This window comes from Lampris incognitus, chromosome 7 (assembly GCF_029633865.1).
Source record: "Lampris incognitus isolate fLamInc1 chromosome 7, fLamInc1.hap2, whole genome shotgun sequence".
Lineage (NCBI taxonomy): Eukaryota > Metazoa > Chordata > Actinopteri > Lampriformes > Lampridae > Lampris > Lampris incognitus.
Genome location: NC_079217.1, coordinates 61,682,487 through 61,700,103, shown reverse-complemented (window position 1 = coordinate 61,700,103; position 17,617 = coordinate 61,682,487). Strand labels below are relative to the sequence as shown.

The following is a 17,617-nucleotide window of genomic DNA, read 5'->3' as shown; positions in this document are numbered from 1 at the left end:
TGTTTTACAGTGTCAGTGCTTGGCATCCAGTCAGGATATGATGAAAATAATATGTAAGGTTGGCTACCTAATCGAAAACATTCAGTCAAAGTCAGACCTACTTTCAATCACAAACTTAAGACAATGATCCTGTATCGTTCTGCTCCCGTTGTTATTCACATCTCTGACATCGTGTTCTTGTTAAAGAGTCGTATGAAATCACAATATTCTTTAAGATATCTGAATCTATACTTCCTATTCTGTACCTACTAGTGAAAAAAACAAACTCACCTCTTTGCCAGTCAGTATGTGTCGAGCCAGCTTGACCTTGGCAAAGTTGCCCTTGCCGATGGTCTTAAGCAACCGGTAGTTTCCTATGTGGGGCTGCTCATCCGAACACAAGGCGATGGAGTTTCGACATCGGGCGCCAAGTGACCGGTTCGACCAACCGGTACCTTTCTCTGAGCGGCTGGCCGACAGGGAGGCATGCTGAGAAGAGAGAGAGAGACCATTACTACAACTATCAAATTGTGTATTAGTATATATTCATGTTTATGCCCCCCCCCCCTTTTCTCCCCAATTGTACTTGGCCAATTATCCCACTCTTCCGAGCCGTCCCGGTCGCTGCTTCAACCCCTCGGCTGATCCACATGCCTCTTCCGATACATGTGGAGTCGCCAGCCGCTTCTTTTCACCAGGGGGATGTAGTGCATGGGAGGATCACGCTATTCCCCCCAGTTCCCCCTCCCCCCATGAACAGGTGCCCCGACCGACGAGAAGAGGCGCTAGTGAAGTGACCAGGACACACCCAAATCCGGCTTCCCGCCTGCAGACATGGCCACTTGTGTCTGTAGAGATGGCAGACTAAACTGGAGGTAACATGGGGATTCGAACCGGCGATCCCCGTGTTGGTAGGCAACGGAATAGACCACTACGCTACCCAGACGCCTATATTTATATATTTACAATGATCTTCATCCTTCAACTGCAAATGTTGGGCACTTATTATGTATCAAATTATGTATCAAAATGACATGTCAATTATAAATATTACCCAGTTATTTCTGTGAAATCTCATGACCTGTAATTTACCAAACACTTTTTTTATACATGAACATATATCCCGGGGCCAAGCCCAAGGAAGCCGGTCTGATGACTTATGAATGCTTTGGGTCAGGTTGGTCTAAGCCCGACTAATCCTCCCATCTGTTCACCTCCCCTAACACCGAGCACACAAGCACATGGTCTTCCCTGGAAAACCAATCTACAAACAAAGAAAACAATACAACCCCCCCACCCCCGACCCCAAAAAAAGAAGTCCACCGGTGTTTCTATTAGTAGTGATGGAGAAAGAGGAAACAGGAGGTAGGGGATGATCATACCGCTCCTGTATTTAGGCCTCACGACACCCCTGCGTAGACACAAACCAACCGACTGACTCACAACCTGTCCCCCGCTGACAGGAAACCCAGCATTTCTAATGGATGACATCACTGGTATCTTAGAACACGGTTTGAAAAGGGGAATTACAAAAGCTATTATGACTAATCGTGACTATTTTGTATGTAGTAAAATGTAGGGAGGCCATCACAGTTACTTTTGTTGACCGCTGGCATCCAGCAAAGTTCACCTTCACTTTGCTAAGAAACCAGAAGATGAGAGAGATGGGGCAGCCAGTACTACTAAGGGGACATATGGTCACTGTGGTGGCTGGCGAGCAGTGTGATCCTCCCACACGCTACGTCCCCCTGGTGAAACTCTTCACTGTCCGGTGAAAAGCAGCAGCTGGCGACTCCACACGTATCGGAGGAGGCATGTGGTAGTCTGCAGCCCTCCCCGGATCAGCAGAGGGGGTGGAGCAGAGACCGGGACGGGCAAAGAGTGGGGTGATTGGCCGATACAATTGGAGAGAAAAGGGGGGAAGGGATTAAAAGAAACAAAACTTTTTTTTTCTTGAAATAAGCATCTACAGGAGTCGTCACGGTTGGGTTATTTGTGGATTCGCTATGATCCCGAGTACACCTGCCTGAGAAAGTCTCACAAAAGGACACAGTTTGCATGCAAATGTGACACAAACGTACTGTGTGGGAGTTCCCAAGAGTGTGTACCTTAAATCACAGTACAATGACAATGCAACAGCCATATTATTCTTTAAGAGTTTTTTGTTTTTCTGTGGCATGAGCCTGCCAACAAGCTTCCAACATGTGTGAGCACAGCAGCAACAGATCTTGCCCGATCTTGTCTTGGTGTGAGTCCTGGGTGTCAGCGGAAGGCAAGGGAGGGTGAGTCCTGGGTGCCAGCGGAAGGCAGGGAGGGTGAGACTGCTGACAGATGACGTCGTGAGATGAGGGGCAGAGGGAACAAGGCCAAGAGAGCAGTGTCGTGAGAATTTAAAGATGCAACCTGGAGTTGATGTTATCAGCTAGGGTTTTGGGGTTTAACCACCCAACCCAGAGCTGTCCATGAATATTACAACCGCGGCTGTCCGCCTCGTGAATTCTCGCGAGGGCCTTGGCCGCTGCACTGAATACGCCGCATGACGGACAGGAGTCACACAACGTCACCTCTCAGCGGTTGAAAACGGAATGTATGTCAAGCTGAAACGAGCGAATAATTCAACAACAACCATGCAGGGCCGTCTTGACGCATGGGCACGCTGGGCAGTTGCCAGGGGGCCCCACAAGTGATTTGGTAGGAAGTACCAATAAATGTATGTTTAATGTTATCATCCATTTACATTGATTTTCCTGTGACTGGTTGTGTAGGTAGGGGCCCCAGTGCACTGCTTTGCCCGGGGGCCTATAATGCTGTTAAGACAGCCCTGCAACCATGTGGTAAAGATGGCCGAGAGCTCACAACCCAACTCAGCTGCCGAGAGTGATCTTCCCTCCCGACGATCTAAAAAGCCCCGATTGGAAATACTTCGGATTTTGGTCAGAAAACGGAAAAATTGTGGAAACCTGCAAATAATGACAATAAACTGACTTGAACTGAATAAAGTCATATGTACGCTACAGTTAGCTTAGCATCCCACCACTACTAACCTGGGGGCACATGAAGTTTTACAGTATCGGACATGATTATATTTGTTTATTTTGTAATGTGTAGGTATGTAGATCTTTTAAAAGACATGTTTACATTGAAATAAATATACAAGTAGTTTTGTCTCTCGTATTGGTTTGCCCTCTTAGGACATAATGCACAAAAAATATATTCGAATGGGTTCAAACCTGTGTGTTGTTTTAGAAGGAATAATCAAACATCATTGGCAAATTATGACAGGTCTATCACAACCACACACCCTACCAGTCTTCTGTAACGCTGCCCAAGTTATGTGGGAAAGTGTCGATGGTGGACAATCTGTGAATGTGAACGCTTACTTCTTACTCCTGGTGTGAATGTGAACACTTCTTACTCCTGGTGTGAATGTGAACGTTTATTTCTTACTCCTGGTGTGAATGTGAACGTTTACTTCTTACTCCCAGTGTGAATGTGAAAGCTTACTTCTTAGTCCTGGTGTGAATATGAATGCTTACTTCTTACTCCTGGTGTGAATGTGAACGTTTATTTCTTACTCCTGGTGTGAATGTGAACGTTTACTTCTTACTCCCAGTGTGAATGTGAAAGCTTACTTCTTACTCCTGGTGTGAATGTGAACGTTTACTTCTTACTCCTGGTGTGAATGTGAAAGCTTACTTCTTACTCCTGGTGTGAATGTGAACGTTTACTTCTTACCTCTGGAGTGAATGTGAACGCTTACTTCTTACTCCTGGTGTGAATGTGAACGCTTACTTCTTACTCCCCATGTGAATGTGAACGTTTACTTCTTACTCCCGGTGTGAATGTGAACGTTTACTTCTTACTCCCCATGTGAATGTGAAAGCTTACTTCTTACTCCCGGTGTGAATGTGAACGTTTACTTCTTACTCCTGGTGTGAATGTGAAAGCTTACTTCTTACTCCTGGTGTGAATGTGAACGTTTACTTCTTACTCCTGGTGTGAATGTGAACGCTTACTTCTTACTCCTGGTGTGAATGTGAACGTTTACTTCTTACTCCTGGTGTGAATGTGAACCTTTACTTCTTACTCCTGGTGTGAATGTGAAAGCTTACTTCTTACTCCTGGTGTGAATGTGAACGCTTACTTCTTACTCCTGGTGTGAATGTGAACGCTCACTTCTTACTCCTGGTGTGAATGTGAACGCATACTTCTTACTCCTGGTGTGAATGTGAACGCTTACTTCTTACTCCTGGTGTGAATGTGAACGCTTACTTCTTACTCCTGGTGTGAATGTGAACGCTTACTTCTTACTCCTGGTGTGAACGTGAACGCTTACTTCTTACTCCTGGTGTGAATGTGAACGCTTACTTCTTACTCCTGGTGTGAATGTGAACACTTACTTCTTACTCCTGGTGTGAATGTGAACGCTTACTTCTTACTCCTGGTGTGAATGTGAAAGCTTACTTCTTACTCCTGGCGTGAATGTGAACGCTTACTTCTTACTCCTGGTTTGCTGACTGCGGCATTGTGTAAGAAATAACAACATCAGCATAAGCGATTAGCAACATGAAATACAACTGTATAATTTGGCCCTGCTATTTGCATTTTCTTATTTTCTCTGCACAGCAGATCATCACATTTCCTTAAACAATGCAGCCCACTGACAAACCAGGAAGTGTGTTTTGACATGGATTGGCCACGAGTGGCGTCAACGGCAGACACAATTTCAAATAAATGTTTATGTTACCAAAACTAAAGGTGACACAACGTTTGCTGTATTTCGGGCACCATGACGGAGATCAGCGGGGTCATTTTAAAGGGTGAGAGAAGAACAAAAGTTCCAAGGTTCAAGAAGCAGATGATCTGTATTAATAAACTGGGAAGCAAATATTACCCCAAGAAACATGCTGCACCTCATGACTAGCCCCTCAGCAACACATACTCCCACATCTCTAAAACCACACACACACACACACACACACACACACAGGCACACACAGATAAAACAAGGCCTGACCACTAAAACCACATCACCTTGAGATGCCCTATCTGTGACAGATGAGAACTTCCTGTGACCCTTCATGAACAGCGCACACACACACACACACACACACACACACACACACACACACACACACAAGTCAGATGACTTTCCCACACAGCAACATGTTCACAGCCTCATGCAGATCATAACAACAACATCAATCAATTTAAGAGGACGTTTAAAGTTCACCGTCCTTTGTTAAATGAACGAATCAACAAATAAACGAAGACACACAACCCACATGCCAGACATGGAAAAATGTTGGCTGATACAAACGCATAGCTAAAATCTGACAACTCTAAATGAAGTTATACGGCGATGTGTCACTTTTACACGTTAAATAAACGCCACATTTGACGCCTTTCCTCACTGGTAGTTTTATAACAGCCACTCAATTTCTAAAGGTTCTGTAATTGCCCCTCTTTGTTTTTCTTCATTGGTGTCCCGGCCCCCACAACATTATCAAAATATATTGTTGGCACCAAGTCTGCCACAAAAGGAAGAGTAGAAGAAGAGTGAAGCTGCATGTTGAACATGGAAGAGAAAGCAGTAGGTGCTGAACGACAAAGCTAAACATCTCATGTAGAGATGGGTTTAATTAGGGCGTCCGGGTGGCGTGGCGGTCTATTCCGTTGCCGAGCAACATGGGGATCGCCGGTTCGAATCCCCGTGTTACCTCCGGCTTGGTCGGGCGTCCCTACAGACACAATTGGATGTGTCTGCGGGTGGCAAGCCGGAAGTGTGTACTTGTCCGGGTCACCGCACTAACGCCTCCTCTGGTCGGTCGGGGCACCTGTTCAGGGGGGAGGAGGGAACTGGGGGGAACAGCGTGATCCTCCCACACACTACGTCCCCCTGGTGAAACTCCTCACTGTCAGGTGAAAAGAGGCGGCTGGCGACTCCACATGTATCGGGGGAGGCATGTGGTAGTCTGCAGCCCTCCCCGGATCGGCAGAGGGGGTGGAGCTCAATATGCCAGCAACCATAGCAACACGTACCCTGGCTCTGCTGAACGACGGAAGCTAAGCAGGTGTGGGCTTGGCTAGTACTTGGATGGGAGACCTCTCGGGGAAAATGAGTTGCTGCGGGAAGCGGTCTGTCTCCATAATATGAACACCACCATCGCTGGACTATCTTGCCGCTGTTATACCAAAATCTGTGACCGTCGGAAATTGTGACCTGCACACGAACGCTTTCCGCGTGCTCCGGATCACGTTCGTCTCAAACAGAATTCTGGGATTGGCGATTGGAAAACCAACTATCGAGACCACCGGATTATGTCAGGTCCACCAAAAGTCGAGAAACTGAGGACAACCACTTTAAAAGAGGACGCCTACATACGACTGAAAGGCAAGGGCGGACGTAGCAAAGCCAGACACATGTATGCACACACACCACACAGCAGGTGGAAGAGGTCGTTGTTGTTTCAGACTGCCCCCCCCCACCCCTGATGCACCTGTTCCAGTATCATCTTCTCGATCTCACTTCATCCCTTAATTCATTTGCCAACTGCTTCCAAAAGGAGAAATGTGATTGGTCGACGGTTACCTCCCACATCTCGCCTCCGATTCCAGCATCGCTCATGTCGGGCCTGACGAGCTGTGAGTCATGCCCATCCCTTCCTCTCAGAGCATCCTTATTTCATCAGATGGCATGACAGCTGGTGGCTCGGTCTACCAGCGGAGACAGATGTGGACACAAACCGACTAAAAACACAACGATAATGAGTTTTCTCCGCGGCTAACTCGTTCCTCTCCGGAGGTTTCCTTCAGTCTCGGAAAACGTGCCTCTCCGTTACCCGCTGACGAGATAAATACAAGTAAATCGATTATTAATATCTGCACGGTTCTACACGGTTCATGGGGGTAACAGCATCCACCCAAGTAGCATCTGCCCCTCCTCATCTTTATTTCCTTTTCACCCTTTCTCTCCTACCCCGCCCCCCCCATCTCACCCCATCCAAGCCCAGGACAAATCAATTAGCCTCCCCTTCCCTCAGCTCTCCTCTCTGCGCTCGGCCCCGCCCCTCTCCTTTGTCTCGCGCCTCCATCTTCGCACACACACCCCCGCCCAACCCCACCCCCATCCGTCTCTCCACACAACACCCCACCCAATTTAACCTTCTGCACCTCCTGTCTACCTCAACACGCGCTCTCTCTCTCGCTCAATCGATTCACCCTTTCCCCGATTGCCATGCAGTGTCATTTTATGGGGGGGGGGGTTGTGTGTGTGTTTTCTTATGTGCGTATATCCTAAGACATGGTATATGTGAGTGTGTAAACACTGGGTCTTATAGTGTGCGAGTGTGTGGTGGTCTTAGGCGTAGAGAGGTACGGCAGGGTGGGTGGGGCTGCGGGGTAGGAGCGCCAGATACTATCGTACAGACACATTCGGGATGGCAGATAGATGGGGGGGGGGGCGCACAAAGCATCCAGATCTCTGTGATAATCCCTTTAGGCTCAGAGCCCCGGTACTCGACTCTCTGAAACAGCCGCTGCTCTAGACCAGCGTGCCGCCGGCACGGCCTTAACGGGATGTGACGTCAGCTAACGCCATCTCGTTTAACTCCGAGTATTACTACGCATCACTGTTTTGACCGCCCGTGGTCGTTTTAGGTAGGAGTGAAATCCCGGTCGTTCTCGAACGCAGCGACACGCCGTGTTTTCAAGACTCGAAGAGTTTCTTAGATAAAAAAATACGGTAACACTTTAGTATGGGGAACGTAGTCACTATTAATTAGGTGCTTATTAGCATGCAAATTAGCAACATATTGGCTCTTAATTGGTCATTATTGCGTACTCATTAATGCCTTATTCTGCATGGCCTTATTATGCAACCAGTAAGCCATTAACTGTGAGTTTTCCCTCTATAACCTCAGAAGTATTGCTTATTAGTAGTACCATCTCAATATGCTTTGCTTAGTATGGCCTTTATAAGGTGGTAGTACCACAAGAAGAGTTATTCTCCCTTACTAGCACTTAATGAAGATGGTCTGTTCTTACATAACAACACACAACACTACAAGTGTTCATAGTGTTAAATTACTGTAAATTAAGTTTCTGTTGCTTAGAAAATGTTCCCCATACTAAAGTGACATCTTGATCATTACTAATTCACTAGTAATTAAGTTTTTTTATGTTCCCCATACTAAAGTGTTACCAAAAATACATTTCCACCCGTAGTAGCAGCGTGCTGAACCTCTCGGGGAAAGGCTGAACCTCTCGGGGAAAGGCTGAACCTCTAGGGGAAAGGCTGAACCTCTCGGGGAAAGGCTGAACCTCTCGGGGAAAGGCTGAACCTCTCGGGGAAAGGCTGAAACTCTAGGGGAAAGGCTGAAACTCTCGGGGAAAGGCTGAAACAACGGCAGCAAAACCCCAAAGCGTTCCTCGAGTGCTGCTTGCTAAACACAAGACGACCAGCGGACAGGAGCATGCAGGCCGGCGCCGGCTGCGGGGCTTTAAAAGCGGCCAGCGTGACGTCAGTTCAGCGACAACGACGAGCCAAGCATGCGGGCACGGCTCTCAGACGGTCCTGGGTGAAACGGAAAACACCAACCATGTCCACAACAACGTCACTATCATTATCACTGAAATCTATAACCTCCCTTGGACGCACACCAGCCTGGGAGAGTTACGGACTATGTGTAGGTATGTGTACTGTGTGTATATACTATGTGGCGACACTATGTGTTTTGCCAGTATGGACCGTGACAAGCAAGTTTCCAAGAGATCTCACCACCTATGTCCAACAGACAAACAGAGCAAGGCTGATTACAATCCAAGGCAACAAAAGGCTGAGTTGTCAGCAACACAAACGGGGGCGCCCATGTGATTCGGAGACTTCGGTGTGTGAGCCAAGCGTCAGATGGCTGAAGGGTGTTGGGTCCAGAATCATGTGAAGAACGACCGACGTGTGAACCCGAGAAACAGTATAAATATGTGAAAGCCACGTTGTTCAGCGTTGTGTTTTTACAACTAATTGTGTTCCTCTGCATTTAACCCACCCTATTGTATAGCGGCAGTGGGCAGCTGCGGCGCCCGGGGACCACTTTCCACTGCCTTGCTCAGGGGCACAGGCAGGACCCTAAGATGCGTGTCTAGTTGACGGCGGGAGGAAACCGGAGTGCCCGGAGGAAAGCCGCGCGGACACGGGGAGAACTTGCGGACTCCACACAGAAAGGGCCCGGGGCAGCCTGGGGTTCGAACCCAGGACCTTGTTGCTGTGAGGCAACAGTGCTGACCGCCGGGCCACCGTGCCGCCAGATACCTCTCAGTCCTCCGGTGGTGAAACCACAGAGTAAATGGGTAATGTCTTCAAAAGAGAAGCCCTCGACCCACTGACGGTTTAAAAATGACCTCCAAACATATCTTGCCCGACAATCCATCTAACCGTTGTGGGGGGGGGGGGGCAGGTCATGTGACAGCGCTATTTCTAGTTTGTTTTGAACGGCTAATGTGTAGGGACGGTGATTCTGTTTATTTCATGAAAGCGTTCCTTTGTTTTTGGGGCTGGATATGCGGCGCTCGAGCGCAGACCTGTAGTTACGCAACATCTACGGCAAGAGCCCGCGAATCGGAGCGAACCTGAGACGGTGTGTCAGTCAGTCGGCGTTATTTGAGGTGAAGGCCACGGGGGCTCACTCGGTATACATCACAATCACGTCTCCATCTTTTCCACACCCTCCGCAAGTATGACGTCCGGAGAAAAATAAGTAAATAAAGAGAGGAGATGTGGGCTAGCACGCATGCGGGCATGAATGGCATTCCGGCAGCGAGGCTGTGTTGGCGTGCGTGGGAGTAACGCTGAATAAAAATGCAGCGAGTGAGAGAACAGTCAGCACTCTTGTGACTTGGATTTTTGTCCGCCTTATAAATGACGCAATCAAGTTTGATTTATCATTTCTCATTTTCCTTCCCAATCACATAAGCCCCTTTTTTTGTTGTTGGCAGACTCCAGTCAAACTTTGGGAGGGGGAGGGGGGGGCTTAAAAATAACTTTATTCTAGCAGGTTCCCGTTTGTTCAGCTACCACCAATCATTCATACGTGACCGTCCTTGGCAACCGGGAACACAATGACCATCTGTTGCCGACAAGCTGCGGTGTTGGTACTTGTTCTCCTGAGAAAAGGTTATTTTTCGTCTGCAAACTGGCGCCTGTCCTGTTGGACTCGCTGTAACTCGCTGTGTGTAGGAGAATCATCTGACATCATCCTCAATTGTGCCATCCAAGGGATGGGTCACACATCAGTGTCATTACCAGTACTGCCGTGGTTGTTAGGCGTCAGTAAATCAAACAAAAATAGACAATCCCAGAGCATCCGGGTATAGCGTGGCGGTCTATTCCACTGCCTATCAACACGGGGATGGCCAGTTCAGATCCCGTGCTGCCTCCGGCTTGGTCGGGCGTCCCTACAGACACAATTGCCCGTATCTGCTGGTTGGAAGCCAGACCCGGGTATATGTCCTGGTCGCTGCACCAGCTCCTCCTCTGGTCGGTCGGGACGCCTGTTCAGGGGGGAGGGGAACCTGGGGGGAGTAGCGTGATCCTCCCACGCGCTACGTCCCCCTGGTGAAACTCCTCACTGTCAGGGGAAAAGAAGCGGCTGGCGACTCCACATGTAAGGGAGGAGGCATGTGGTAGTCCGCAGCCCTCCCCGGGTCGGCGGCAGAGGGGGTGGAGGAGCTGACTGGGACGGCTCGGAAGAGTGGGGTGATAGGCCAAAAATACAATTGGGGAGAAAATCCCCTGGATTTCACCACAGCGACTAAGCGTTACATCAGCATCTTCCTCACCGCCAAACACAAACTCCTACTACACGAGTGTGGGTTTTCGCTGCAGGTGTTTTAGTGTCTGATGGTTGCGTCCCTCTACAAGCCTCAGCGTCTTTTCTCAAGACGGCTGCCGCCCGCCTTGTCTCTTTACATGTGGCTGCCGTGGAAAAGATGGAAAATGAAGAACACCTACCAAACCCCTACCTAACCCTAACCCTAACCCTAACCCTCAGCAATAAGCACCCTGACTAGATTAAAATAAACCCCCTATCCACCCCACAAAGTGCTGAATAACTTGCCCTTTTGTTTACATACAGGAAGGAGATAGTCGTAACACCAGCTTCCGTCAAACTCGTGTCGGCTGCTCTCGCTATTTTACTCGCTGAAGCCTCCTCGCATGGATTGCGTTACCTTCAGGCCGCGAAGGAGGCGTAGGGAGAATGCCAGAGGGGTCGCCGGAGAACGACGAGTCCCCGAACACTACACCGATCTACACCCGCCATCCCTCGGGTAAGGGTGGCCTAACGAACGCCTCACCCCGTGGACGCTCTGGCCGGGACCGGTTACGGCGAGTCTGGGATACGAACCTCCCCGCCACGTGACGAGCGGACTGCAGGGATGGTGGTTTATTCCGCTCGGCCACCAGGGCGGCCTATAACTCGCCCCCTTAACCATCCCTTTAACAGTTTACCATGGTCAACAGTCCATTTCCCGCCTCTTGTGTTGTGTTTGTGTTGTTATCTGTTGTGTTGTCAGATGTATGAGCCACGTCAAAGCTCATAGTGTGTCGCATCGTGACGGACAATAAAGCTTTTTCAGTCTTGAATCTGGTGTTGAAATCCCGCGACGCTCAACGGTGACACGCTCCCTCGCAGTAAACATTAAAATGGGAGCCCTGCGTCACTATTCGTGACGTCATATTGCGCAACAGGCGGCAGCAGAGAGGGTCGTGTACTCAAGTCCCCCGGGCTTGTGTGTTCAGATGTGAAATGTGGGTGTGTGTGTGTGTGTTTCGGTCTCCCTTGTTCGATGTCCTGCCTCGGAACCGAGTCGGCGGACAGCTGTGGAAAGCAGATGACGAAGGAGAAGAAACCTTTAAAACAAGTGGCCCCACTTCGGGTGGCGCCCCGCCGAGCCCAGGATGGGTCTTTTAAAGTTACACGAGTGTGTGTCTGAGCACATGCTCCTGTATACTGTTAGCCCATATATCATCAGGTTGTTGTGTATTGTGTGTAGCACTTGTGTGTGTGTGTGTGCACAGCTGTACATCTGTGTGTTTGTGCATATGCGTGGCGGCAGAGTAGTATTGTGTAAATGCAGGATGTGTGACGCTGTTCCCCAGCACAGGGATGGCGTAACCTTGAGCCATCCTCCACTACCTCTCAGACACACACACACACACACACACACACACAGACACACAACTGACGCTGGGCCAATGCCATTTCCTCTTCCTGTGTCTAGTTGCTCCGACTTCTGGACTGGTGGCCCCGGGGCTCTGCCTGGCCTCTGACACGGACCCTCTCTATCACACAGTACAACAAACAACACTGACTTCACAACACAACAGGACGTGACAACACACCGATACCGCAAGACACAACACAACACAAACCACGGATATCACAACATAATAGGAGTCAACTCCCTGTTAACACAACCACACACACTGGTAGGACACTAAAACACTGACAACACAACCACACGAAACAACACAAACGCACAGCTACCACGACACAAGGACTCCGCATGCCTCCTCCGGCACATGTGGAGTCACCAGCCGCCTCTTTTCACCGGACAGTGAGGAATTTCACCAGGGGGATGTAGCGCGTGGGAGGATCACGCTATCCCCCCCCCCCCCCAAACAGGTGCCCCGACCGACCAGAGGAGGCGCTAGTGCAGCGACCAGGACATGGACAACTGTGTCTATAGGGACGCCCGACCAAGCCAGATTCGAACCGGCGATCCCCGTGTTGGCAGACAACGGAATAGACCGCTACGCTACTTGCACCCCCCCCCGAGCATTTTTCAGCATGACACCAAGTCCAGCCAAATGTAAGTGCAAGAAAAAGAAAAAAGTGCATATACATTATATCAAACGACCGAGTCATTCGTCTCTCTCTCCTTCCATCCATGTCCCCCACTGATTAAACAACACTGCTCGACTTTGGAAAGATGACTAAAGCGGAGCCTTCTTCTTTCCCACCCACACAACCGGCAACACAAATGTTCCACTTTGAGAAGAGTCGGGGAAACACCAATCTACTCCGACCATTCTGCCAGTCTTCCTCTATGACGTCATCGCCTGTCAGTCACTCAGCGGGAGCGGCTGTCAGAGCCTCAGGAAGTTGCGTGATGTTAGCCTGGTCATTTCCTGACCCGGACACACAGATGTGTCTGGTGTCACGTGATCTCCCAGCACTGACCTCTGGGGTTTGCTGGCTGCAGAGGTGGAAAACCCCGCTTCAGAAAGGAGAAGTACTAACCATGTATTTGCTCCACCCATGCACTAAACCAGCGGATTCTAATTAGCGCAACACTTCAGCCGGGTAGGAGAACTAATGAGCGAAATCAGCCGGCTTAGTCCACGGGTGGAGCAAATACATGATTAGTACTTCTACTTTCTGAAGCCGGGTTTTCCATCTCTGCCAGGAACTCTTAGTTGCTCCATTTCAAAAATTGCTCGGAACTTTTAGCTAGTTCATCATTGTCTTTATTTTGTCCGTTTAATCCTTATTTTGCCCGTCCTCGTTTGATCGGTGCTGATGGCCTCCTCCGAAAGGGATTTTTAATATAAAAGGGATTAACCTGACTCAAGAAAAGGTTCAATAAATTGAACCCCGGGTCTCGGAAGCTCATTTTCCTGTCTGAATTTGGATAATCAAGTGTGTCTTGTACTGCCTCCAGGACCCCTCGTTGTGCGTGTGGCCTTTGCGGTACTGAACGAGGTGTGTCTCTGTATGTGCCATGAAAAACCGTCCTGTCGATTAGTGGAGGATCTGCAACCCATACGGCTGCTCTCAGCGCACTGTCATGAATGTGACGTCATGGGAAAAAGACTACACAACATATAAAGTTGAGGCTATTTCAACAAAACATCACCACACTTTGACCTACCCGAGTCTACTCAGCAAACCTTTGGAGCCATTTACACTTTTATATGACTTGTGTCTGAATATAATTCATCTGCGTTTCATTTGCAGCCGCCATCGAAAACACGCCTCCAGTAGCCGGACAGAAATCTGATTTCCTTCTTCGTGTGCTTTCTTGCATGACATGACAAATTCTTGCCAATAAATGTAGCCTATCTGGCCAATTACCCCGCTCTTCCGAGCAGCCCCGGTCGCTGCTCCACCCCCTCTGCTGATCCGGGGAGGGCTGCAGACTACCACATGCCTCCTCCGATACATGTGGAGTGGACAGCCGCTTCTTTTCACCTGACAGTGAGGAGTTTCACCGGGGGGATGTATCGCGTGGGAGGATTACGCTATTCCCCCACAACAGGCACCCCAACCGACCAGAGGAGGCGCTAGTGCAGCAACCAGGACACATACCCACATCTGGCTTCCCACCCGCAGACACGGCCAATTGTGTCTGAAGGGATACCCGACCAAGCCGCAGGTAACACGGGGATTCGAACCAGCGATCCCCCTCGTTGGTAGGCTACGGAATAGGCCGCTACGCTACCCAGACGCCCTAATGTAGCCTACTTCAACCCAACTCCTCTTTGTTGCTCTTTTTTTGTGTGCATATTTTAGTGCAAGGTGTAAACAGGGGGCGGCTTTGAAGCCAGAGGTACAAGGCTTGTTCAGCATGGACTCCGGACAGTTACGGTCAAAATATGAAGCTGTGAGTGTCATTAACACCTGACACTAAATGCACGTGGAAAGACTGGATAGCAATACAATCTTACTTTTTTGCAGATTAGTCAATGCGCCGAACTGGACATGCATTCCTGACGGACTATAACCGGATATCCAAAACAATTTCAGGAGGTGGTCCGAGATGCCCTGCAGCTGCTAAGTGGACACTGAACCGTTTCTCTAGGCCACGTTACATCATCTCGCTTCCTCTCCCAAGTCACTGTCCCCAACATTGGAGGAAGACAAATCGCTCGCAACAACTTGACCAGTCTGCAGCAGACTTGATTCAATAAGTGTGCACTGGCTGTTGTGGGGGAAATCACTCCGAATCATGGGACTTCTGACGTTGTCTCCGCTACATCGCATCTTCACATCTCAACTACGTAGCTCCCCAACTGGATCAGCCTTCGAAGTGGAGGTTGGAACCTTCCACCTTTTGGTGGCATCCAACTTTTCTCACCGACAGGGAGGCCAAGCCCCATCTGACAAAGACTCGATGAGACTGGACAGCCGTATTATCTGAATTATTGGCATGTTTCTCTAACAGAAAAAAATCACCGTCTCTCGAACGTAACCCCATTTCACTGCGAACGCGGCGGCTGTTTTCTCAGGAGGTCCATCTGTCGACTAATATAACCGCCGAGCAGCTGACACGAGATGCTGGCAGCACCATTCACATTTCTAAATTACCATGACTCACACAATGAGTCAGAGCAGTTTCGCTCCAGGCCCACCGACTTTCTCCGCCGTGGAAGTTCTGTACACCTTCAGCCATGACTGGCATCTCAGGCGGCCTCGCGACGAGCAGAAATCTAGAAATCTAAGTGCAGGGCTGCCACTACTTTCATCAGTCTTTCCATGACTTTTGCGCGGATGTACATGGCAGGTGTTGCACACAGATGGTCACGTTATTTAGAATTAACTGTCGTTGGAAGTCTCAGCAGTCTCTAAATAGACCGAGTGACTTTTAGCTAGTCACTGAAATATGTATGATAACAAAATATGCCAGGGCGTCCGGGTAGCCTAGCGGTCTATTCCGTTGCCTACCAACACGGGGATCACCGGTTCGAATCCCTGTGTTAGCCCCGGCTTGGTCGGGCCTCCCTACAGACACAATTAGCTGTGGCTACGTGTGAGAAGCCGGATGTGGGTATGTGTCCTGGTCACTGCACTAGCGCCTCCTCTGGTCAGTCGGGAGCCTGTTCAGGAGGGGAGGAGGAACTGGGGGGAAATAATAATAATAATGGATTACATTTATGTAACACTTTTCTAGACACCCAAAGCGCTTTACAGCGAAGGGGGAAACTCACTTCAACCACCACCAATGTGCACCACCACCTGGGTGGTGTACGGCAGCCATTTTGTGCCAGAACGCTCACCACACATCAGCTTGGAGGTGGAGAGGGAGGAGTCATTGAGCCAATTACATGAGGGGACGATTAGGTGGCCAGATGGAGAGAGCCAGGTTGGGAATTTTGCCAGGACACCGGGGGGACCTCCTAAACTTTGCGATAAGTGCCATGGGATCTTTAAGGACCACAGTGAGTCAGGACCTCTCCCTGTGGAAACATGATTTTATAAGCCAACTTCACAATTGTTCACAACCTCAACACTTTTCCAGGACACTCCATCAATTTTATCATTTTACAGGCGTTTTCCATGACTGGAGAACTAGTCGATAAATTTCCAGATTTTCCAGGACACGTGAAACCTTGAAGTTTGTGTTTTTCTCTCTCCCTCACACACACAAACACACAGATCATGAGTGTGTTGCATGGTTCTACTGTACAGGTAAAAACAGGTATGAACAAACGAATTAAGTCGATTAACAAAACGCCTTATCATTAGACCGACGGCTGCTTTTTGAGCTTGAGCCACATTTGGCCTTATTCTGTTATTCTGCTAAAACCGGCTGCAACGGAGTTAAAAAGCTGAGTCATTCCCCGTCAAGACCCGTTGTGAGTCTTTTTCTAGTCTTCTTTCCCTTTCTCTCCCCCTCTCTCCCCATCTGTCTCTCTCTCTTCTCTCAGTCTCTCTCTCTCTCTGACACTTGGCTATGTGGATGCATGGAGAAAGGTGCACGTGTAGACTAGGGAAACGCTAAGAAAAGCTACTCCGATGCAAAAAAGAGCTTGGTTTACACAGTGCAGAGCAGATGATTATTCTTCTTCCCTCGGGGTGAACAAAACGGGACTTGTGGAGGACATGTGCTTTTCACGCCCAGTTCAGGTAAATTACCGGGATAGCCTTCCAGGCACCGCTGGTGGTTCTCACTCTTCACACATGCAGCTACATTCGGGGACGGTTCCGTCTCGCACCTTTGCACACGTGCCATGGCAACGCCGGAAGAGACGGGGCGAGAGACAGTCCAGCACATAATAAGCCAGGGTGAGGCAAGATGGCGGCGCGGGCTCACGTTTGCAGCGGCTTCACCCAGTACCGACTTACGCGGAGTCTTTGGCCACGCCTATATCTAAGCTCGTGTCATCGTGTGAAGTTTTTATTTTGATCTGGGATATTTTTTGTTTGTTTACTGGCTGGGAGAGAAAAAAATAAATCAATAAAAGCATAATACAGAAAAACCTAATTAAAAGCCATTCTTATAAAAAAAAATAGAGTTTTTAAGAGATGATGGTAAAGCTTATGGATATCAAGTTTCCCGCCATTCTTGAGAAAAGAAGCACTTGTGGCGCCAAATCACCCGCGAGGCGAGGAAACCGTCGCGGATTCACACGCGTCATCAGCCGAGGTTCGTGATTGGTTCGTTCGCGCCACATGACAGCGTCCCCTGTCAGACGGTCGGAAGCCTTTACGCGCGCTTCCCAATTAAAAGCCATTTTCATAAGAATGAGTTTTTAAGAGATGGTGGTAAAGCTTATGGATATCAAGTTTCCCGCCATTCTTGAGAAAAGAAGCACTTGCGGCGCCAAATCACCCGCGAGGCGAGGAAACTGTCGCGG

The 17,617-nt window shown here is 49.1% G+C and overlaps 1 protein-coding gene across 3 annotated transcripts in view; it reads right to left on the bottom strand.

The window, feature by feature from the left end:
* mark4b (MAP/microtubule affinity-regulating kinase 4b) overlaps positions 1-17,617 on the bottom strand; it is a 99,319-nt gene that overhangs the window by 66,773 nt on the left and 14,929 nt on the right. For all 3 annotated transcript variants that reach the window (XM_056282772.1, XM_056282770.1, XM_056282771.1), the window contains exon 2: positions 271-468. In XM_056282772.1, the coding sequence (XP_056138747.1) occupies positions 271-468 (198 nt within the window). The remainder of the gene's footprint in view (positions 1-270; positions 469-17,617) is intronic.